Here is a 25,854-nt window from a genome sequence, read left to right as displayed (position 1 = left end):
CATCTCATCATTTAAAAAGCCAGAGAGGAGCAGATTATTACATTGGGGTGCTGGCGGATAAAGGCACGGAAGGTAGATTATCATTCTGATGAGCAGAGTCAGCTCGTGGATGGAAACACTCCCTTGCAGCAGGTCACAGCCTTCCTGATCTGGAAATGTCAAAAAATGCCTATTGGCAGAACACGGCTAGACGTGAGCAGAACCGCTTCTGGGCTTCCAGAAAGTTTCATCAGCAGCCAAGAGGCCGGTCAGCCCATTGAGGACCTCCCCACCACCCCCCCACCCCACCCCAAGCCTCCCCAGTCTCACAAGACAAACCCCGTCCTGGCCCCATGCGTTCGTGAGTTCTTGGCATCGGCCCTGGACAGCCTCAGCAGGGACGTGGGGTTGTGGGAGGCCTGGCTCTGGTACTGAGATGTCTAGACGTTGCTGCCAGAGCATGGAACTTTCTAGCACAAACATCCAAAATCTTTTACTGAAGCAACAGGACTGAGGGAGCTCTGTGGCAACAACCATAAAAACCCACTTTTGATGAGCTTGAAGCGAGGTTCCATAGGCAGCTAATTAAAATCATGTGCTCTGGAGGCAGGCTAATGGGAAACTCAAAGCTCTCACAATCTTAGCATCATCCAAATTTTAAGAGGGCTGCTGGCAGGAGGAGTCATTCAAAAATACAGGTTTCCCCGACGAAGACTGTCCCTTGAGGTGCTAATTGGCTTAGGTCCCGAGTACTGCCACTAGGGCCCCCTCCCCAGGTCTACACTCCTGGGAGGCTAGGGAGTTTACAGGATGGTAGGAAGTGGCGTAATACCGAGGTTGACAAGCGAGGAAGAACTTCCAGAGTAAGGAAGACCTGGGTTAAAATCCCACCATTTTCCAGTCCTGTGACTTTGGGTAAATCATCAAATATGGCTGTTCCTGCTGTACAAATCTGAGGCATGAAAGGAGATAAAAGGTACAGATAATAGGCACATGGAAACAGAAAACTCCCCCACGCGATATTATTCATAACAGAGGGAGCAGGAAGACCAGGAGGGGACATATGAACTTGCTCTTTCTGTCCCCCACATTGCCTCCAGGGCTTACCAGAAGCGGAAATTTGTACCAACAAGCAGCTACCCACAAGTGCTGGTGAAGCTCTTTTCTTTCCAGCTCCCTACTCCCAGCTGTCCTCCACAGCCTCCTCCCCAAGGCAGGGACAGCCCTTCCTCATGCCGGGCTTCTCTAAGAAAAGTGAGCACAGCCCTCTCCCCTGGAGCTGCCCTTCCAATTCCCCAGCCATACCCTTCCATACCCATGCCAGGGGTTGGGGGGTGGGGAGTGCTGTCCTTGCTTCCAGCCTCTAACATCAAGCACGCCCAGCTGGGCCAAGCCAAGACCCCAGTCCTAACCCCTGGTTCCCAGGTTAATGGGCAGGTTGGCCTTACTCTGCCTGCTCACCTCTCCAGGGGTAGACTCATGTGAGCCTCCGGTCCCAGCCGTAAGGCTCAAGCTGCCTTATCACCAGCAACTCTCACGCTTGTGCTTCCTCTGGCTCCAACTAGCAGGAGGCGCAAATGACCAGGCTTGTCCACCCCTCTGAGGATTTTACTACTTTGGATAAGATGACAAGATGGAGTCACCACCAGACAACGGCACCTTCTGAAACCGTTGTCCACAAAAGGAGAAGCGAATCCAAGTGGGACCGGTGTTATTCTGAGAAGTGGAGGAAGGGAGGCTCGTCGGGGTCTCAGGAGTCTCTCAAGAAAGAGAGACCACCACAGAGGAGGGCCTACACGAATCACCACCAGCTAAGCAGAGGGCTGGCAGGGCAGAAGTAGGGGTGAACGACTTAATCACAGGAGCCCAAGACAGCCCAAGAGGCAGTCACCGGCTATGGTGATAGTTATCAACCTGTGCTGTACTTAAAATCACATCAGATAGGGACGCCTGGGTGGCCCAGTCAGTTAAGCGTCCAATTTCCGCTCAGGTCATCATCTCAGTCTGTGAGTTCGAGCCCTGCATTGGGCTCTGTGCTAGCAGCTCAGAGCCTGGAGCCTGCTTCGGATTCTGTGTCTCCCTCTCTCTCCGCCCCTCCCCTGCTTGTGCTCTGTCTCTCTCTCAAAAATAAATAAACATTAAAAGAAAAAAGAAAAGAATCACATGAGAAACTGTTAAAAACACTGACACTCAGGCCACCTCCCAGACCAATGACATTCAAGTCCCAGGAGGGGGACCCAAACATCAGTGTTATTTAACACTTGCTCAGCGATCCCACTGTGCAGCTACCGTGGAGGACAATTGTCCCTGCCCTCTCAGCCCCATAAGTCTAGAAAAGAAGGGGAAAAAAACCCCACAGATAACATTTCACAAACCCTCTTCAGGTGAGAACACCTTTCCTCTCCCACACGATGCAGGCTAAGCTCCCCAGCATCCATATAAGTGCTACACTTGGTAGCTCATTGTTACCACTGCATAAACGACAATGCATGCTGTTGCTTAAATTATAATGAAAGCTAACGCTTCTTGAGGACTTACTATGTGCTGGGCACATACTCATTTCACCTGTGTTAACTAGCACAAACCTCACAACAACCCTCCAAGAAGGTCTCTTATTTTTGGCTCCATTTACCAGAGAAGAAAACTGAGGGCCGGAAAGGCTAAGTAAACTGAAGTTTATTGCTACTTACGGGTAGAACTGGGATTTCATCAAGCAGTCTGACCTTGGAGTCCATCACCTTTATCAGTCAAGCCTCTCACTGCTGGGGCGCCTGGGTGGTTCAGTCAGTTGAGCGTCCGGCTTTGGTTCAGGTCATGATCTCACCGTTTGTGAGTTTGAGCCCCATGTCGGGCTCTGTGCTGACAGCTCAGAGCCTGGAGCCTGCTTCAGATTCTGTGTCCCCTTCGCTCTCCGCCCCACCCTGCTTGTGCTCTGTCTCTCTCTGTCTTTCAAAAATGAATAAACATAAAAAAAGACTCTCACTGCTTTCATTCAATATCTTTACGGTAAGCACTGAGAATATTAACAGCAAACAAGCAAAGGTCTTGTCTTAAGGAGCCTGCAGGTGTGTGTGTGTGCGTGTGCCTGTGTGTGCACAGGTGTGTTGAGGGAGAGCGAGCATGGATTAACCTCCTTGACAACAGAGACGATGCTTTATTCTGTCCACTAGACACAGTGCTGACGGCTGTATATGGGACACCATAGTGGCTCCATGACTTTGCAAAGGGAATTAACAAGCAAGGCAAGAGAAAGGCCACAAGAGAGGAGAGCAGGCCGTGTGTACAGGGTTATCTCATTCCCCTTCGATGAGGGGGAACGCAGTCACAGTTGCAGAAGGGAAGGCATCCTCTGCCCACAACCCCAATCTTTGGGGCACATCAAACACAAGGCCGAATGGCATGAATTTCCAGAACTGGCAATAATCCACAGGCCATACTATTTAAAAATCTGTAATGATCACATCATTATTGCTGGCAGTGCCTCTGACCAAGAAGGCACTGATAAGGGATCTCATAAAAGAGGATACATTTCCAGTACAAATAAGGCCACATAAAGGCTGCCTACTTTACAACCTTGACGCTGGGGAGTAACTCACTACTAGGAATTAAGCAGACTCTGGCGGGGGGGGGGGGGCAGTGGGAAATCTGATGAGGCCCCTTTTGCTTCCAAAGGGCCTCCCCACTATCTGCAGGCATCTGGGCCCATGTCATATGTTACTTGTCTCTCTCCCAGATGACTGGCTGCTCCAATTAAATAACTATTTATTTCACCATCCAAGGTGCTAAAACTAATTACTTTAGCTCCTCTTTAAAGTGGTAAGAGAGACGTGTAGATGCTCCTCGAGGAAATTTGAATTTGGTTACCTCCTCCTGAATTACTGAGTGGCAGCACCAATAACAACCACTGAGACTTCAGAACCTTGTCTCACAGGCAAGGCCCTCAGAGAACAGAAGCACCCTCCTCCAAAATGCAAGGAGATGGACTGGGAAGGTGCACAGATTTGATGCACCAAAAGCAGTATGTTTATTTTAATGCATCTATTCTGGGCCAGGCTTCCGGATAAGCAAAAGCAATGGTTCAAAGCATTCCCTTTTGGTTTTTAAATTTGTTTAACATTTATTTATTATTGAGAGACATAGCGAGACAGAGCATGAGCATGGGAGGGGCAGAGAGAGGAGGAGACACAGAATTTGAAGCAGGCTTCAGGCTCCGACCTGTCAGCCCGGAGCCCAACGTGGGGCACGAACCCACCAACTGCGAGATCATGACCTGAGCCGAAGTCGGACGCCCAACTGACTGAGACACCCAGGCGCCACCCCCCCCCCTTTTATTTTGACATGGCAACTCAAGTTGTTACTAACTGCCACCATCACCAAAACTATTATTTTCACTTATTTATTTATTTTAAAATGTTTGCTTATTTTGAGAGAGTGCATGTGTGTACCCAAGCCGGGGAGGGGCAGAGAGAGGTGGAGAGAGAGAATCCCAAGAAGGCTTTGTGCTGTCAGCACAGAGTCTCACGTGGGGTTCGATCTCAGGGGCCATGAGATCATGACCTGAGACGAAGTCAAGAGCTGGACGCTGAACTGAATGAGCCACCCAGGCGCCCCAAAACTATTATTATTATAACAAATTTTATGGAGGGCTTCAAAGTGTGCTCCACAGTGCTTTCATATATATGACCATTTGAAGTTCACAATAAACCAATCAGATATCAGTATGTCCATCTGATGGACAAGGGAATTGAGGCAGCGAGGGAAATAAAATAGATTTGTCCAGAGGAACGTGCCAGTAAGTGATAAGTCAGAATTTTAGCATAGAACTTTTCACTCCAATATCCCAACCCTTTTTAGTGGTTTTCCTAGACACTGATTTCATAATCAAAGGGAATCTAAGTATCTGGGGAAGGTTCTGGAATCAGAATTTCCTTCTCAGGGGGCTGTCAGGCGAATTAAGTGGAATAATGTATGTAGAATGCTTGACAGAACTGACAGAGGTCCTGGACCAGAGTCCACAACTGTTACCTATTTTTTTTTTTTAAAACTAGTGTTTATATTCAAAAAGAATCCAAAACTGGAAATCTTTTTTTTTTAATTTTTTTTGTTTAACATTTATTTATTTTTGAAAGAGAGAGAGACACAGCATGAACAGGGGACGGTCAGAGAGAGGGAGACACAAAATCCGAAACAGGCTCCAGGCTCTGAGCTGTCAGCACAGAGCCTGACGCGGGGCTTGAACTCTCAGACCGCGAGATCATGACCTGAGCTGAAGTCGGCCGCTTAACCAACTGAGCCACCCAGGCGCCCCTGTAAATCTCTTTCAAGAAACCTTGTGATTTTACCTGTCTGAACCGTTTTAGCAGGATGAGGACATCTGTACAATGTAAAATATAGAAGAATCAAAGCTTTAGGCTGCTTGCCATTAAAAAGGGTGGGGGGAGGTGTTGGGGGGAGCCAGCCTACCAAGTTCAGATGTGGCCCTAAATATTCATTTCCTTTCCTGAAAGATTTAGGAATTGGCTTCGTGTTAGTTAGCTGCTTGCATTTCTGAGACATCTGGCGCTAAACCCTGTAATTGGTTGTTTTTTTTTTTTTGTTTTTTGTTTTTTTTTTTAAATAGAACCAGTGCCTGGCAGTCACCTTTGGAGAGTGCCTAAAAATAGAAATAATGCACTGAAACCTCATTAGAATGGTGCTCAAGGATGCCAAGTTACCAGAGAAAACACTGCTAAGGTCAAGTAAGACCCTAGTAACAGAATCTAGAAGTTCTAGGAAGTGAATCACCAAAGAGTCAGAACTGGGTACTGTTTCAGAGACACAGAATTTTATTTCATGTATGTGGTGCAAACCAATTACTGGTAGTGTGACTTTAAGACTCCTCCTCACCAAACCCATTTACATATATATACGTTTATGAAAGTTGTCTATTAGAACCAAAGGACTGATATCAAACGCATACTACACAAAATCGGTTGATAACACTCAACTGATAAACGCGGATGGAATAACCCTTCTCATTCACTGTTGTCCATAGTACTGATCTGCTTAATTCAGGCTTTCTTCAGTTTGAGTCTTGGCTTACCTCAACTTTGGGCAAACCCAAATTCCAAACAAGCACGCTCTAAATTAATGAGTGCTATCATATTATTCTGTATACAGCTACCTGGGAATTTGCATGCACACCAAAATCACGTAACTTAACATATATCCAGAAAACACAAAAGGCTAAGAAAAACAGCATCTGCTGTACAGATGTGTCCAGGCGAGTCAATGCATAGTTATGTTTCATAGCACGGGGGGATCCAATGGTAAGTTTTCTCGGAAGACACCTGGGCAGTCCTAACAAAGAAATGATGTGAGCCCTAACTACTGTGCCTTTTCCTATATCCCATTTGGGCACTTATTTGTTGCAAGTGAAAAGGCAGGAGGATAAAATATTTCTATTTTGGAAGTTCTCCCCATTGTCTGTCTCCTTGTCCCTCACACATCAAAGGAGACACAGTCCCAGAAAATACCACAACGGTATTCCCAAGAATTGGCTAAAAGGTCTTCCCAAGATCAAGGTGTTAGAGGAAAGGAGATTGCTGGAAAATCATAAAAAGTCTCCCACAGATACATGAAATTCAGTTTCTCACTGGTTTGCTCTCACACCATGTAAAAATGGTTGCATGGATTTCCATCGAATAGGAAAGATCTATGCGAACTGGTCTGTCTTCAAATACTATCCAAGTGGTACAGGGCACGTGCTTTGAAAGTGTGGGTCAGAGGCGCCCTCCAGAGACCGACATCAATCATCCTGAACAAAGAAACAAAAGCTCTGGGCCTCAGGTGGGTACAGACATGCCATATGTATTCAGACGCTACAGAAAGAGAAAACAAAACAATAGTTTCAATGTATCCCCCAAATACAAAAGAAAGTTGCAAGCTTCTTCTCCAATGGGCAACTGTGTGTTTCAGCACCACAGGTGAGTAGCACCAGGATTCCACACAGATAAAGATGGTTAATCATTCCTCTGGGACGATGCCTAGCTGCACAAAGAGTAACAAGATTTTCAAAGAGACAATAACAAACCTCTAAAATAAAACCAGCATTAATAGTTTTAAAATCCTGCCCTGGGAAATTACTTCTACAGTGCCATGGGATTGCGGCTGGGCTTTGCGGAGGCAGATTCCCCTATAACCTCCACAAGGGAGGTTCGTAGATCTTTGAGTTTTTCAAACCAGCTCCTGCTGATTTTAAGTTCAAAGGCATTTGCACATGTTCTTACCTATGTTTACTTTTCTATGGCTGAGGGGATGTTTTATCAAATTGGTGCTTCTTTCACAAACTATTATCATATCCGGGAATAAACACCCATGTGAGCTCTTTAATTTAAAGGCTGAGCCCGGAATACCTGGGCGGATTTAAAGCAGGGCCAATTTAAAGATTCTGCCATGTAAATCTTCATGCCTTGTCTTTAAATCCCAGTTGATTAAACCTTGGTTGGCCAGGGACCGGGGACCTCTCAGGTATGAAGTTTTTAGTTATTCCTATGGCCATTGACTAATGGATGAGTAATGCGAACAGCTTCCCCATCCACTGAGATTAAAACGTCCAAGTGTCCTCAAATACTTACTAGCTAACCATGAAACAGGGTTTCTCAATCTCAGCACTGACACTTTGGGCCGGAGGCTCTTCTGCTGTGGGGGTTGTCCTGTGTACTGGAGGATGCTGGGCAGTGTTCCTGGTCTCTGTCCACTATATGCAGGTAGCACCGTCACTCCAGTGTGACCAGCAAGGGTCGCCAGACACAGCACAAGGCGAAATCCAGTAAGAGCACAGACCCTGGAGATGGACTGTTGTTGCCAAACACTGGCTCCAACATGTACTGGCCTGTGTAATCTTGAGAAATTTATATTGGAAAAAAAACCCAAAAACCTCCATGCCTCAAGCTTCTGCATCTGTAAAATGGACTCAATAATACCTTGAGGGGCCCCAGTAAAAATTAAATAAGATAACAGTTAGTATAAGGCACTTTATTTGGTCATTTTATGAGTGACGTCCACAATAAATGTTCACTTTTATTAGCATCATTTGCAGTCTACTTAAAAGCGCCTTGTAATAGTTTTTTTTTTTTTTCAACGTTTATTTTTGGGACAGAGAGAGACAGAGCATGAACGGGGGAGGGGCAGAGAGAGAGGGAGACACAGAATCGGAAACAGGCTCCAGGCTCTGAGCCATCAGCCCAGAGCCCGACGCGGGGCTCGAACTCACTGACCGCGAGATCGTGACCTGGCTGAAGTCTGACGCTTAACCGACTGCGCCACCCAGGTGCCCCAAAAGCGCCTTGTAATAGTTGACCTGGGGGAGGAGGGGAAAGCGCCGGGGGTCGGGGGGGGGGGCAGCGCGTGGAGAAGTGCCACTCGCTTCTCTTCTTGGGATGCAAAGTGCTTTAACTGTATCTCCCAAAGGGTCTAGCTAAAGCGTCCACTAGATCTCACTTCAGGGAGAGCAAGGCTAGGAAAAATAAGGACTGGATTGGAAGTCATGAAACTAGAATTCTCGCCGTGGCAGATCCCAAAGAGCTAGAGGATCCTGGTCAGCCTCGTAACTCCTCACAGCTGGGTCTCTCTGCTGTGCACAGAGACACCTGTTTGGGGGATCGCTATACAATTCCTCGTATTTTCTCTGAGACTATGACATGCAGATTCTGCGACTTCTATTAGAACAACTGGCCCAAAGAACGCAAATGTAAACTAAATGACAGCTTCTACACTCTTCATTTAGGGACGTACACAGGCAAAGTACTTGGTAACCATCCTTGAAGTGCAGTGATTTAATTAAAGAAGATTTGCACGTGGTCTTTTTCAAAGTCTCTTAATTATGGGATGCTTTGCCAATTATTAAATTGTCCTCCGTAATGTCCACTAAGAGGAAATTTGAATTACAGGCCATTTGCAGACCAGAGATGCACTGAAAACACCTGAGAGGCTATAAATTCAACGTTGTACATCCACAAATCTACTCCGAAATTGCATCTGAACATTAAAAATGACTCTAGCCTTCACCGAACGGTAAGTCCTATGAAATCAATTAGCTGTTAAAATAGTTTAATTGGAACATATGTATTTTAATTTGTGTGTGTGTAGAAAAAAAGTCTTCCTAATCAACCCCAAACATTCGGAAATTACACTTCTAGGTAATGTAGTGAAAGAAGTGAACTTATAACTGGATAAAACCAAGGATGTGGAAAATGGGAGAAGGATGATACTCAAACAGCGGCAACTGGAAAGGAAGAAATTAAGAACCAAATTAGTATACTGCAATTATACTGAAAAGCGTCTCAGAAGGAAGTTTTAACAATTCACCATTACTCACTAACACCAACTCATGGGTTCTCCCACTAAAAAATCGTTACTGGGTATAACTACTAATTTCTTTTCTCTTGTAGTTCTTCCCTCCCTCTTCTTTTTTCTCTCTGTCTCTGTCTCTCCCTCCTTCCTTCCTTTCTTCCTTGACTTCCTTCATTCCCTCTTTCCTCCCTCCCTCCCTTTTTTTTCTATGCAGTGGGGGCCCTGTTTCACATTCCCAACAGAACTGGTCAAAAGTGAAACCAAAAAAAAGCTTAGAGGTATCTCTAGGAATGATAGCAAATGTAGTCTTCATTAAAAAAAAAAAAAAAAAAGACTCCCAGGGGATGGTTACAAAAATAAAAAGATCTGGGGTGCCTGTGGGGCTCAGTCATTTCAGAGTCCTGAGTGTGGGACTCTTGGTTTCATCTCAGATCGTAGGATTGAGCCCTGAGCTGGACTCGATGCTAACAGCATGTAGCCTGCTTGGGATTCTGTCCGCCTCCACCCCCCTTCTCTGCTCCTCCCCCACTCACGCATATGCTCTCTCTTTCTCTCAAAAATAAATAAACTTTTTTTAAAACATAAGAAAAAAATTAGATCTATAGCAAGGATAGCAAATGTACTCTTCATTTAAAAAAGAAAAAGATTCCTAGAGGATGGTTAAAAAAATAAAAAGATTGATTTACGTCACCGTGCATAAAAGAGATGATTTATACTTTCACAGTGGTGTTTTGGTCTGCAAAAAGATGGAAGAAAGAAAAAGAAATGGAGGCACGCCTGGGTGGTTCAGTCAGTTAACGCCACAGACTCTTGATTTCAGCTCAGGTCATGATCTCATGATTCGTGAGACACAGCCCTGCATGGAGTTCTGGGCTGACACCACAGAGCCTACTTGGGATTCTATTTCTCCCTCTCTCTCTCTCTCTCTCTCTATCACCCCCACCTGCTCGTGCAAGCACGTGTTCTCTCTCTCTCAAAGTAAATAAATAAGTAATTTTTTTGTTTTAAAGGAGAAAGGACAGCCCAGTTCTAAAATTCACAAAGAGGAACTTCATACTTGAAAATGACGTATTTACTGTGTTGAAAATGTGCACAAGATGGAACTGCATATTCTTTCCTTGATATTTCACCTCCCTTACCTGATCCGTCTTCCCTACCCCAATGATAAAATGAAGCCACCTTGGAAGAAAGGATTGAAAGGCAAACTCCTAAAAACCTACAGTTCCCCAGCTACTCTAAGGGCAGGCTAGAAATCTGAGGATACATTGACAATTTTCATAGAGAAAGACACAGAGAAGGTGCTTAATAAATATTGCAGAATGAACAAATGAGTTAGCAAATGAGGGCATGAATAAATAAATGAGAAAATATGACATTTTGTTCACTTAAGGAATCTGAAGGAGAAAGGAGGGACAGAGGAAGAAAAACACACACATGCAAAGAAGAGCAAGAGCAAGAAACTCAAAGAAATGTGTACATAGGTGCCCTGATGCACACGCGTGTGCGCGTGCACACACACACACTAACTCATCAACGTCACAAAGAGACCGTAGGGAGGCTATAAATAAGAAACAGTCAGAGGCAAGCCAGAAAGAAATATAGTAAAATAATCCACAAAAGCTTCTCCATCCACCTTCTACTGAGGTAAAAGCATTCTGGTAGGAGATCTTATAAAAAAACATTCTCTCATACAGATACATCCCAATATTCTTGGCACTAAAACACTCCTTTGAGGCCACTGAATGGCACTTTAAAATTTGTAAAGCCCTGTTGCCTTTTCACAACCATGGGCATAAATGGAGATACATTCCTCTGATAGTATGTTGGACCCAATGGAGCCCCAGGTGACCATTCTCAGAGGGTTACCAACCTCAGTGAATCAGGAGACTCATAGCCTTCATGTTCATGTCCTTGACCATCTCAAGAGATGGTCTTAAACCTCTATGTAACCACACACCCTTTTAGGTGAAGCTTACACAACCACCTAGATATGCTCTTTCAAAAAACCCAAATGACTGATGTTGTGGTAGGACCCCGAGAGGTGTCACATAACTTAGTCCTACTCAGTGTGTATTTCCTGAACGGTAACTGAGGTCAAGACACTGGGGTGAGGGTGAGGCAAAGGTGGGTGGTGGGGTACAAACAGAACAGGACCAGGACATGGACCTCAGTCTCAAAGAGTTTACATTCTAGTATTCTCAGGTCCTATGTCTCCTAGTGCCTGTTTCTGATACTCCTCAGCTCACAGGCTATGGGTTGTTCCTTTGCATTCAAGACTATAGAGCCCGTGTGTCTCCACCGCATTCGGTGAAGTATTTGCACAACCAACCCACAGTGCTAGTCATCTGCAAGAGATGCAGTGATGAGCAAGTGAAGACTCCCAGTCCTCAATGATCTCACAGTATAGACAGGAGAAAGTAAAATAACAGTTTTAATGCAAGATGGAATGCTAAAAGAAACAGCAGGTTAAAGGAAGGACAGACGTATCACATCTACCTGTGGTGGGGGAGGGAAGGCAAAATGCAGGGAAGTGGAGAAAAGGCCTTCCTTCCAGGCCCTAGACAGATGAGTCATCAAGAACTCCTCCTGCCTTCTCAAGGTCTATAAATAATCCCAGGTGCTGCCATTTCATTTAATTACTCAGCCTCTCCAGATGGAGGAATATAATTAAGCAGTCTGTACCACCGACATGATATAAAGAATGGGTTAGCAACTTGTGAAACGTTTGAGTTTTGAAGTTGGCTTTCAACAATGAAGTAAGGGCAGAAATTAAGAAGGAGCAAACGACAGAACTGGAGACGTCGGGGAAAACCAAATGACTGGGATTATATTCTGGGTAGAAATGGAAATAGAAACAGAAAAAGAAAATACTGGCCCAAGGGGGCTGAACTTTCCCAGGAGGAGCAAAAATGAAACCTTAAATAAAGAAATCTCAACAAGGTTGTTGAAGATAGGTTGTCAAAAAGAACCATAAATAAATCGGGATGCAATTTATTTATTTCTTAAATGTACAAGGCATATGCCATTGACTGGACCTTTGGATACAGGCATAATAAAAATTTTACATCTTTGCGTCTGATGCAAAGATTCAGAAGAGACTATAGGCCCTAAAAAGTCTCGCAAGGAGGCTGGCAAGAACATCACGTTAAGAGAGTTTCTACATGTAGACGCTCTTCTAAAAATCATGTGTTTATAATTCCACAGTTCAAGGGAATCAGGACATACAAATAAAATTTTAGGCATTCCAATAACAATGGCAACTAGGCAGTAAAACAAAAGAGACGTTCCCCCCAAATGGTAAATTCGACAATAATGGTGTGCTTCCTGGAGAAAAACACAATCAAACGTGCAAACCTACAATAATCAAAACTACAAAAAAGCTTGGGGATACCAACTTTGTATGGGCATCAGATGGAAAGCCATTGAGAAGGCTGTACAGACAGAAGCCACTTGGATTCTGACAGGAATGGAGGGAAGTGTTCAATGACAAACAGTGAAGAGACATATTGAAAGAAATACCAATTCCACCAGGGATGACAGAAGATTTCTTGGTCTTAAAAAATACAGGCCAAGTTGGGGTAAAGTCATTCTGAGCACCTGGTACTCTCTACTCAATAAACTTAAGCTGGAGCCAATCAAATTCTTTCGTGCCTTGCTTTCAAAGTAAAGCATCCTTCTACAAATTTTCTAATCATTCCACGGATATTTCAACTTTCCTGTCAACATAAGCTTTTCATATTTCTTTCTTTAAACAGAAAAGCTATGTAGATTGTTATCAGAAAAACAGAATATTTTGAAGGAGTATTTTAATGACATTTGGTATTTTATATTTTTACAGGAGTTCGTATCAAGCTAACAGCAAAGAATAGTAGAGGTTCTACTTCAACAAACAGAAAACAATTATTTTAATTTTTGTACTGACATAAATTAGCTACACAAGCACTTATTCCCTTTAGTGGTTTATCAACACATATCTCCATCTCTTGCCAATTTCTTATTCTAATTAATGTATCTAAAAAAGCCTTTCAACAACCTACCGTCCTGCCGTGCCCCGAGATCTGCTAGAGGGCTGTTGATCCAAAGGTGTGTGTGAACTAGAAAAAAGGTGTTCTCTCCTCTAGATACATTACTCACCAGTGGCGATGAAATGAATGTACCATCTAGAACATGTGGGCTCAAATGTACACAAGCGTACGTGGCTGCCATGATTCATCCTTTCCCCTGCATGGAAGTGAACCTTCCTTCCCGCAGTGGTGTTCATACAAAGCACTTGGGGGAGACATGGCTCACCGTCTTTCAGCATTGAGAGTGACCTTCAACTCTGTCTGTAATCAAAAGATGTCAGCCACCATTCAAGGTTACCGGGGTTCAGGATGGGGTCGTGATCTTAAGATCATGTTGACATGAAATCATGAGGAGATTGACTGGAGATTGTGTTGCAATGGGAATGTATGCCCCCTCCAGAGCAGACAGCCAGCCACTACTCACATCTTGATTACTGCCACATCATCAGGGCATTTTATGTAATATCTGCCATATTTAACTGAAGAACTATAAACACGCTGTAGGTTCAACAATCATGCCTGTGAGCTACAAGAGGCGCACCTGCAGGCAACCTCTAGTCTCAGCCAACCTAAGGTCCCTTGGTCAGCCATGTGCCCACCAGGTCCGTGCTTGTTTCAGTGTTTTGGAAACATTATGAACTTCATAATATCCAATCACGGCAAAGGCGGTGGGAGAGCTGAAATTACTCAGAATAACAGGCACATAATAAGGAAGGAAAAAGAAACAAAGATAACAACAATTTGAATCCATAAGAAAATTATTCTAGCGTACGGAGTGAGCTAACATCAAGGCTATACCATCTACGTGGAACTAGGAGCCTCGCCTAGACCTGCACTTGTCATTCACGTCATGTCACTCTGGACAATTAATATGTGCGTTTATAAGCACTAAGTCAGCATACAGCCTCTTTACAAATGGAAGAGTTTCTCCACTCACCTCTTTCTAGCCATTATCACATGCGACTGTGACAGTGAGGTCCTAGTGGGCAGGAGCTGATCGCATTTATTGTAGCTAATGTAGCAACTAATGCCCTTCCTGGCACTGAATCTGTGCTGAACAGATGACAAATACTTTTTCAATAACAAAATGTGAGATCCCAGGCTTGAACTTGAAAATATATATCAAGATTTATCTGACTACTTGGGGGGAAAATACCAAACTCCCCAATTTAACATTCATTTTTTAAAAATTTCTTAATGTTTATTCGTTTCTGAGAGAGAGAGGGAGAGGGAGAGAGAGAGAGAGATGGAGAGAGAGGGACAGAGAGAGAGGGAGACACAGACTCCGAAGCAGGCTCCTGACTCCAAGCCGTCAGTACAGAGCCCTATTTGGAACTTGAATCCACGACCCCTGAGATCATGATCTGAGCTGAAGTCACACGTTTAACCAACTGACCCACGAAGGTGGCCCCCCAATTTAACATTCTTATAGAAAGATGCAAACTACAATGATCTCAAAGTATGGAATCTAATTAGACGGCCAAATTAAAGTAATAATAATACTCTCCTCTCCACTGCTCAACGTAGTGTTAGCTGCAATGTATAAATGCATCTGTGGCTTAAAAGGAAAACAAAGGAAGCAGCTCAACACAGCTGGTCTCTAAATAAAATTTCTGTTCTATTTTATATTATCCATCCTGTATTTTGTGTACACAGGGCAGCAAGCCAAAATTTTGAAGAGGACTTATCAGAGAAAGTATATCTTTGTGCGTAAAGTAGTAGTCATGTCCTAGAAATAATTTAACAATTCAAACCCTAGATTTCACACTGAAGCATTTTGCTGGTTTGTATACCAATGTGCTTTGCCTGCCTAAGACTCCAATTGGTCTCACATTTCACAAGAGTTAACAGAGCTAGAAAAATAGAAAGCTATTGGGTAGCACATATTGTGAACTGGTTCTTTCAGAACTCATAAAAACATTTTTAAAATCTGTTTTCCTCCAAGGAAGGTGACCTATAAAGTAGGACCTGGTTGGGCTGGGCATGAGTGGCCATGACAGAGAAGGAGGAGAGGGTAGATCTGACGGTGAGGCTATAGGAGTAGAGGTTCAACTACAAGAAAAACAGCATGCCAAGAGGACAATAACAGAAAACAAGGGATTAACCATGGAAGTGGGTATTGTTTAAAAATGGCTCAAGTGACCTCAAGTATTGTGGAAGGCAAACCAATCATGGTTTAGATGCCAGTGACCTGCCCACAGGGCAGTGCCCAAAATAGACTTCTGTTCACGCAAAGAAGACACATACACCATAGGTCTCCATCCCACAGATAAAGAATTGCATGGCTATGGATACATGTTTTATTTGGCATCGATCAAATGTCTACTATGTGCCAGGACCCACGTTAGGGGCTTCATTTAATGACTACTTTAATCTTGATGGTGTAGAAGTTGCTATCTTCATTTCACAGATAAGAATACTGAGGTTGGGTGGGGGGTGGGGGGCACCTGGGTGGCTCAGTCAGTTAAGCACCCAACTTCAGCTCAGGTCATGATCTCACAATCTGTGAGTTTGAGCCCCGCATCGGGCTCTGTGCTGACAGCTCAGAGCCTGAAGCCTACTTCAGATTCTGTGTCTCCCCCTCTCTCTACCCCTTCCCTGCTCATGCTCTGTGTCTCTCTGTCTCAAAAATAAATAAAAACAGAGAGAGGCCAACATAATGAAGAAGTAGGGGAATCTGAACTTCTGCTATCTCTCAAACAAAGAAGGGCTAAAGCCAAAGGGCTTTGAACTCTAAGAGGCTGGGAGGAAAGGAGACTGAGTCACTACCAGGGATACACTGGGACAATCTGACAGGCCATAGGGCTACTTCAAGGAAAAAATCAGAGCACACCTGGTGGAGGGTCCAAAACATCACTGCGAGTAGGGAAATAAAATAACCAAAGTCACAACAAGGGAGAGCAAGTAACACTTTCCCAAAAAACACCTCCTGATGGGCCAGGCCCCGGACAGTGTATCACCCTCTTTAATATAGCAGTGATCGCAGGTGCAGAGCACACAACAAGCTTTCAAAACGCATAAGTGACAGAAAAGTAGCCAAAATGATGAAACAGAAGAATTCTCCTCAAAAGAAATTACAAGAAGAAATGACAGCTAAAGAATTGATCAAAACAGATATAAGCAATATAATGGAACAAGAATTTAGAATAATAGTCATAAGATTAATCACTGGGCTTGAAAAAAGCATAAAAGACAGCAGAGACTATGTTGCTGCAGAGATCAAGGAACTAAAAATTAGTCATGAGGAGATAAAAAATGCTATAAATGAGGTGCAAAATAAAATGGAGGTGGCCACAGCGCAGATTGAAGAGGCAGAGGGGAGAAAAGGTGAATTAGAAGATAAAATCATGGAAAAAGAGGATGCTGAGAAAAAGAGAGATAAAAAAAATCCTGGATCACGAGGGGAGAATTAGAGAACTAAATGCTTCAATCAAATGGAACAATATCCACATCATAGGAATTCCAGAAGAAGAGAGAGAAAGGAGCTGAAGGTGTACTTGAACAAATCATAGCTGAGAACTTCCCCAATCTGGGGAAGGAAACAGACATTGGAATCCAGGAGGCACAGAGAGCTCCCTTCAGACGTAACTTGAATCAATCTTCCACACGACATATCCTAGCGAAACTGGCAAAATACAAAGATAAAAAGAGAATTCTGAAAGCAGCTAGGGACAAACAGGCCTTAACATACAAAGGTAGACACATAAGGGTAGTCACAGACCTATCTACTGAAACTGGGCAGGCCAGAAAGGAATGGCAGGAAATCTTCAACGTGATGAACAGAAAAAAATATGCAGCCAAGAATCCTTTACCCAGCAAGCCTGTCATTCAGAATAGAAGGAGAGATTAAGGTTTTCCCAAACAAAAACTGAAGGAATTCATCACCACTAAACCAGCCCTACAAGAGCTCCTAAGGGGGATTCTGTGAGGAAAATGTTGCAAGGACCACAAAGTACCAGAGACATCACTACAAGCATGAAACCTACAGATAACACAATGTCTCTAAACCCATATCTTTCAATAATAACACTGAATGTAAATGGACTAAATGCTCCCATCAAAAGACATAGGATATCAGAATGGATAAAAAAACAAGACCCATCTATTTGCTGTCTACAAGAGGCCCATTTTAGACCTGAGGACATCTTCAGATTGAAGGTGAGGGGATGGAGAACTATCTATCACGCTACTGGAAGTCAAAAGAAATAAATAAAAACATATAAAAATGCAAGTAAAAAAAGAATACTGAGGTTGGAAAGTTTAAATAACTCTATCACCGTTATGCACCTGTTAAGTAGAAGAGAAGGGACTCAAAAGCAAATAGTTTTTTTTATTATTTTTTCCCCTAAATGTTTGTTTATTTTGAGAGCAGGGGAGGGAAGGGACAGAGAGAGAGGGAGAGAATCCCAAGCAGACTCAGTGCTATCAGCACAGAGCTCAATGTGGGGCTTGAACTCATCAACCATGAGATCATGACCTGAGCTGAAATCAAGAGGTGGATGCTTAACCAACTAAGCCACCGAGGTGCCCCAAAAGCAAAGAGTTTTGACTCCAGTGAGTGAGCTCCTAAAACACTATGCTCACCTGTGGTTTATGAAAGTAATCATAGAAAAGAGATGTGTGGAAGAACAAGAGTTACCAAGCAAATACATAAACAGACAACTTCCAAAATATTTGACCATGAGCCACCGTAAGAAGTATGTTTAATAACATTACCAAGTACATACCCACTATGCCTCTCTGTGTGGAAACAACTTAAAAAAAGGTTCTACCAAAAAAAAAAGCTCTACAGAAATATTTACCCTTACTATGTGTCATACACTCTGATATTTTCTGATTTATTTTTTTTCTATTCTGTTTCATTATTTTAAAACTGCTGGCAGGATTTGCTGAAATTATTTCATGGCCCATTGCTAGGTCAGAACCCACAGTTTGAAAAACAGTGCCATAACCAACCCTAATGACCACCACGCTCACTGTTTCTGAGGTTGAAGCAGAATATTAAGTTTTTCAATTTCTCACATATAATCTCCCATTTGAGGCCTTTACCCAAGAAAGGAAAGGGAGAGAGGGTGGTTAAGAGGGAGAGACAGCAGTGGGCAAAACTGTCCATCATGGGTCACAAGCTAAAAAGAGTAGTGAAATTAATATATTCCAAACAAGACTGGCTCTTTCTCAAAGACAAAGAAGCTTGCCCCTTTAAGGCAGGGGTTAAAGACCCATGGTGGAAAAGGTTCTGATGTCTCCCACATCCCTTTGAGTTGTCAGAAAGACATTGTCCAACAATGACTCACTGATGGAAGAAACACTGGTATGTGGTCTTCAGGCAAATGTTAAGACGGAAGGACAAGTCACATACCTACTACTCAGGTTACTTTCCACACAAAAAAGCGCCACATCTCTCAGCTACTTTTTTAAGACACTTGATGGTTAACACTACTTTAATTTGATGTGACTTATTAAAAAGCCTGGATGGCCTTATCTATGGAAGGATGCAAACTGTGGCTTCTCGCTGTGGAAGCAGCACATGAATTAGGAACGCTCAATACAAACAACAAAAAAAGAAAGCATGTGGGTTCATGATTGTACTAATTTGGAAATGGTCTCAGGGAAAACTTTAGTTACCATGGGGATTTGGGGGAGGGAAAGAGAAGGGGTCTCTTCAGAGAAGTGACTGATGCTATTTATTAATCTACTTGTAAGTAATGTCAAGTTAAAAGTTGCTCCAAAGAAAATCACCTTTTTTTTTTAACATCAGTCTCTTAACATGCTGAAGGAACCTGTTCAAAACGCTTCAGCAGTGAAGTAACTTAGATGATAAATGTGTTCTTCAATCTGTGCGCCAGTCAAGTAGCAATAAAATCAGAATAATTCATGCAAAAATTTTCATTATGTTTCTAAACATACTTATTTACATTTTAAATCACACATTAGACAATATGAAATATCTTTCATTTAGACAGGTGCAAACGAGAAAACAGATGCATTCATTAAACATAGAACAATTCGGCGAATTAAAAAAAAAATACTCAGAGAACTCTCTGGTTCAAGTACTTGAACCACCGTTAGCTTACTTGAAAAAATATGGCCATGGCTCCGATTATTCTGTTTTCAGAAATTGCGGTTTGAAAGCTGTCAAAGTCATCTGGATTATAAAAGAAAATCTGCATCTGTAAAAGAACAATTGAAATATGTATTAGGACAAATTTCAAACGTACATGAAAGTAGACAGAATAGCACAAGGTACCCAGATTCCTCACTTCTTAAGATTTTGCCAAATGTGTCCATCTATCTGTATTTTTTCTTTGCTAAAGTATCTGAGAGCAAACCCCACGCGTCAGATCATTTTACCCCTACATACCATACAAGCACACGTCTTCTCACATAGCTATAGTGTCTTCATGCTACCCAAAGCAAATAACACTGACACCTTCTGATTGCCTGATTTTCATGTCATGGTGAAAGTTCCCTATTAGGAAGCAAAATTTTAACGAACTGAAACATCCTGAAGTTAAAAAAAAAAAAAAAAAAAAGTGCGCCTGTGAGATTCATTCCATATACACATTAAAATTACAAATGCTTAAATGGGCACATCTTTATAAGCAATACTCTTTCAGACGAATTTGAAGGGGTCTCTCAGTGGCTTTGATAAATAGCCCAAATGGAATATTTCAGCGAATCCACAAGAAACATAATGATGGTGATAATAATGCGTTACATTTTTACAGCTTGCAAAATTGTACCATACATTATTTCACTTAGGTCATTTGATAACCTCTATGAAGACAGGGCAGAAATGACTACCCTCAGTTACAGATGAAGAAACAGAGCTTCAGAAAGTTGACGTGAACCTGGCTAAGATTAAACATCAGAGGAAGAGTGTAAAATCCAAGCGCTCTCCTTTCAACCTTAAATCCTTCTCTTACATCTAGTTAGAGTTTCTTATTCAAAAAGCAGAACACAGACAGATCAACTCAAAATCCTTCTATCATCTTAATGCTTGAACACTCCTTGATATTTAATACAACTCAGAGAAGGAAAACGGACCATAGAATGTTCTTGAAAGACTACATGTATGATAAAAAAGAACAGATTTGGGTTCCAATTCTAGCTTCTTCATTTACTTGTCTGTGAGACCTCAGACAAACAGTCTTATTTCAAAGCATCAGCTTCTTCATCTATGGAATCAAAATTTACCATTGGTAGGGGGGAGGTGGGGGACAAATGAGTCAATGTGTAGTATATAGTAGCCCCATGCCTAGACCTCATCTCTCTGCTCAGCCAATCACTATCATCATCATCATCATCACCACCAATATCATCACATTAAAAAAAATTTTTTTTTCAACGTTTATTTTTATTTTTGGGACAGAGAGAGACAGAGCATGAACGGGGGAGGGGCAGAGAGAGAGGGAGACACAGAATCGGAAACAGGCTCCAGGCTCTGAGCCATCAGCCCAGAGCCCGACACGGGGCTCGAACTCACGGACCGCGAGATCGTGACCTGGCTGAAGTCGGACGCTTAACCGACTGCGCCACCCAGGCGCCCCTATCATCACATTTTAAAGTTAACATTCGACAGACATCTTAAAATTTCTAATAAGAATGTCATTCCACTAATTCTGGAATGATCCTACTCCTTACAGAAAATCAGACCTCCTACATCACTCATTAGCTCTCTGCTGTGACCTCTATGTTTCCACTTTTCCAAATGACGCAATGCTATTCTCCACGATAGAATGTGGAGATGTCCATTATGTGGGTGTGGTTACACCCAGATGGAGTTTGGAAATATGATGCTGAATGATGAATTCCCAGAGGGGAAGCTAAGTCAGAAAACTAGAAAAACTAGCTGACATATAGGTCGAAGGTAAACAGAGCCATGTTGCCTGAATTACCTAAGATGTTAAGAATAAGGAGACATTTCTGTTCTCAAAGGTAAAATAAGGTAGCCCAATCAGGATACATTCTTGGGAAAGTCAGGCACCTAAATGGATGAAAGAAAGATGGGTAGATTCCTTTGGAGGATTTTCTTCCTTACAGCAAATTATTTTTACACTGTGAATTCTCACCCATTCTGGTGGCCTCTTAACAAACGTGTTGCCTTTAGGTTTGGACTGTTTTAGACATCATGCGTTTACGTGGAGAAAAATCCATTCAGTGAGTTGCAGACTAAAACAGTCTATTACTAGGTGAATGGTTTCATGCGCAATGCTACTAACCCAAGAAAGAAACTTGGTACACAAGTACATTCAGAAAATACACTTCATTTTCCTTTCAAAAGTCGGGCCCTCAAATTAAGTAAGTTCACAGAAGTTGTTCTTATTCTACAGCCCATGAGCAGGGGTGGAATTGTTTAATGCATCACCTGAATAGTGTCTGATACAAAATACTTTAAGACCTCTTCAAGGGCATTTTCATTTACGACCGGGTGAGGAAATTCATTTTCAGAAAATGTCTTTGAGTCATGCCTCCACCCATCAGGATAATAAAATGTCTCATAAAGAGAACAGTAGCAGAATTCTGAAATATCAATTTTCCTTGCTATTTCTCTCAAGTTGTGGTCTCTTGAATTATGTTAACTTTGGAAACTATGTTAAATACGAGAGTAATAAGTGGATGAAGCTTTGCTGAGTGAACTGGACTTTAAAATGTTGTGTTGTTCTTGTTGAGACAAATTTGGGTGGAAGCTGGAAAACTATCTCCCACGAATATCTTTGGAAGGTGTTGGGCCAGCAGATAAATATCCTGAGTAGCCCATCGGCTTTCCGTATCTGCTCCCAAAAGCCATCCCCAGAGCCTACTCCCCAGTGTGTGCTTCCTAATAAAGTGAATCTAAGGCATGCTTAGTGCATCAGTCGTCTTGCTGAAGAATCATGGCACACATAAACTGAAGGAAAAGATCCAGAAAATCTGGCAACAGAGAGATCTACAAACTGTTCCACACAGCCTTTACCAGCACCAATTATGCATCCCTTTCTCTCTGTGTGTGCGCACATAGATACACAGTTTCTTTTTATGAATCACTGGGTGGTAACTGAGAGAAATATGCCCCTTTACCACTAAATACTTAAGTGTATAATTTCTAAGAATAAGGACACTCTCTTATATAAGCACAGTATAATTATTCAAATTAGCAAATTTCACATTGGTACAATACTATTATCTTATTCACAGTCCATTTTGAGTTTTGGCAAATGCCCAACTAAAGTCCATTATAGATCATTATTCTGGTTCTTCGTCCAGGAATCCAATTTAGGATCAAGCTTGGCATTTCGTTTTCTTGTCTCTTTCTACTGACCCCTCTAGCTCCCACTTTCATCTGGAACAGTTACTCAGTCCTTTTTTTTTTTTTTTTTTTTAATTTGAACAGTGCGAATGAAGTGCATAGGTCAGTTGTTAGGTAGAATGAGGGGTCTGTCTCATGGTTTCTCAGGGTTAGATTCAGGTGATGCGTTTGGGAAAGGGTTCCACAGTAGTAACATTGTCTTCACAGTGCATCATATCAGGAAGTGCATTGTGTGGCTTCCTCCCAACATTAGGGGTGTTTAACTTGATCTTACGGTTCAGTTGATGTCTACCAGGCTTCTCCACTATAAAGGCATTAATATTCCTTCTATAATTGAAAAGTACTTTGTATGGAGCTATTTGAGATTACATATATTGTTCATCATCTAACTTTCATCCACTAATGTTAGTGTCTATTGATGATTTTCTAACTGTATTCTCCATTCTATGTGCAGTAATGGGATTCTAGAGTGAGAAACAGCTTACCCTTCTCCACAGTTCATTTATTCATTCATTCATTTATTTAAATCCATATGTACTCATTTATTTTGTTTTACTCAATGGGTTATAATCCATTAGCATTATTTATTTTAACATTCAAACTGTCTCAATAGGAGGTCTTTTGCACAGTAGGAAACCCTTCAAATGGATTCCTCTGTCATTTTGCTATATTCCTGTCATTTTATATTTGTTAGCATCTCCTTATTAGTGGTCACAGATGTTCTAGACTCAATCTTGTCTTTTCCCTGCTCCAGCCCTAAAATTGGCCATAACTTGGGTGGGTTCTGGTTCCTTTGAATAAGGAATGGTATTTAAGGACATTATATCCTAAAGTCACTATTTTCCAAATATGTTTGAGATTAGAGCATTTGGTTCTTCAAGAAACCTACAGCTTAAGTGAGTGAGTCTATCCCAACCAGGACCTTCTTTGCAAGGGAAGGAAAGCTAGATCAACTTTGTATAAATGGATGTGCCTCCACCATGCAGAGTGCCATAGACATGTAAGTCCTCTCGCCCATAGAAACAAACTATATTAAGATCAACTAAAAAGTCACTGGTAGACCATATATAGCAGCACACAATCAAGGGACCAGTTCTACAAAATCCTTCAAAATCATGTACAAGCCTCACAGACCTGGATGGATGATTCTACAAGTCTACACTGTGGAATGGCTGGGCTGGAAAAATATCCAGGTATGTCTCTAGTCAGATCAAGGTGATAGATAACATAGGGTATCACATGGCATAACCTGACATCTGGAAAAAAGAATTGCACGAAAATAAAACGCCCTACCAGTGACCAGGAGGCATATGCTAAGATATAGATATAGACACTGCCTGGATGAATAGTAACATTACCAAGTAATGGGAGGGGGATGAAATGGATAGTGTGAGCATAAGGTTGACCAAGGTTAATGTTCTATTGTTGTAGGGCACAAGCAAGGTACATTCAGAGTTGCCAACAAAAGGTTCACTTAACTTTCCCTTCCTCCTGCCTTGCGCCATTTTCCACCTTGTATTTAAAATGAGTCTAGTTGCAATTTGGTATAAAGACTATCTTAATGCTTGTCTTCCAACTTGAATCACTAAATCACTAGTTGTGTTAAGCTGAATGAACACAAAGCAACATAAGTGAAAACTAGAGCCTTCTATATTTTCATTAATGTTGTTATATTCTAAACATTTAGTGAGTGCTTACCGTATGCCAGGTACTACAGTATCATTCATTAATACTCACTGAGGTAAGAACCACCATGATCCTCATTTTATAGCCAAAGAAACCAAGGATTTCCAAAATTTACAAAGCTGTTAAGGAGGGAGGGAGGGGTTAGGATAGGAACCTCATCTTTCTGATCTTAGAGTTCAAGGTCTTAATTACTGTGCTTCCTTACGAAGGACAAGAATATTTGCTTACTGCCCATTATGTATAAGACCCTATGACAGATGAAGACCCAGTCTGTGCTTAGAAAGACTGAAATATTAATAATTAGAGAAAGTTAACTCTTTCTTTTTTTTGAATGCCAAAGTTAGAGTTGTAGTTAAATGTATCACAAAACACGTAAGGCAATGAATGGCTGTTGGACAAATGAGCCATACAGTACATAAATACTAAAGTAATGTGGTGATGGGTGGGAGGGGACATTTAAGGTGGAGTTTCTATCACCTAATGTTACAGTTGCGTGCCTAAGTCCGCTCTCACATCTCCATGATAATGGAGGCAAGAGGCAATGATTCCAAAATTCTGCGAGTAGAAAAATCCAGCAGAAACTTCTTCGGGTGATTCAGAAAGCTCCGCGTTTTAATTTCAAACAACTTGTATCTCTTCAGCATGCACCTCACGCGGTACCAACAATGCCCAAGAAGAAACATTGTGATAAATTAAGTAAGGAAAGAGCACACAGTTCAGACGAAAGGCAACCTACTGAAAGATTCACTAGACATTTCCAGATACTGCTGGGCATCGTTTAGAGAGTAGAAGAACACACAGGAACTGCTAGAGATGAAATGTAAACGGGATGAGATAAAGATGGTAATGAGAAAGGCAGCAGCGCAACTAAAAACCACACAGGAGGTATCACACAACCCAAGAGGAGAAATGGGAGTTTTCTGATCACGCTTGGCACCAATCTGGAATAAGCCAGCTGAGAACATGGTCGTGGACCAGAAACACTTGCTCAAGTATAAAAATGTACAGTAAAAGCAAAGTGTAATTCCAAGCCCAGTTAATGATTTGCTGGTTCCACTTGTTGGATCACTCGGATGGGATGATACCGGAATTGAAGTTTGGGCATAATAGGTTCTTAATCCAACTTGACTTTTGGATTGCGCTGACCCATAACTGTGCTTAAGCAGGATCATACACACTCAACAATGCACCTGTTAGGTCTTTAATTCTGCCATTGCCATCACATAGGAAGACCGATGCAGGCAGGAAGTACATCTGCCGAGTCAGAGCTGTGTCTTTAAGAGTGCTTTTCATCATCAACAGTAAGTTATTTTGAAGTGAATAACAGGAATGAGGGCTCGGAGTGGCTAGAAGCAAGGACAGACTAATGATAAAGCCAAAAAGACTAAAATGATGTTCTTCCTATCTATGGGAATAAGTAACTAAATGAATAGCAAGGCAGGGTCAGGATTAGCTAAGAGAATGAATGGATCTAAACCACTGGAGAAAATGCTCAGGAAAGTG

The 25,854-nt window shown here is 42.2% G+C and overlaps 1 protein-coding gene across 6 annotated transcripts in view; it reads right to left on the bottom strand.

The window, feature by feature from the left end:
- Window positions 1-25,854, bottom strand: part of PTPRG (protein tyrosine phosphatase receptor type G) — a 719,983-nt gene that overhangs the window by 201,439 nt on the left and 492,690 nt on the right. For all 6 annotated transcript variants that reach the window (XM_045496941.1, XM_045496940.1, XM_045496944.1 and 3 more), the window contains one exon: window positions 19,451-19,546. In XM_045496941.1, the coding sequence (XP_045352897.1) occupies window positions 19,451-19,546 (96 nt within the window). The remainder of the gene's footprint in view (window positions 1-19,450; window positions 19,547-25,854) is intronic.

The sequence above is a fragment of the Leopardus geoffroyi genome, chromosome A2 (assembly GCF_018350155.1).
Source record: "Leopardus geoffroyi isolate Oge1 chromosome A2, O.geoffroyi_Oge1_pat1.0, whole genome shotgun sequence".
NCBI lineage: Eukaryota > Metazoa > Chordata > Mammalia > Carnivora > Felidae > Leopardus > Leopardus geoffroyi.
The sequence above is the reverse complement of the archived record's forward strand: the minus strand, read 5'-3'. Positions and strand labels throughout refer to the sequence as shown.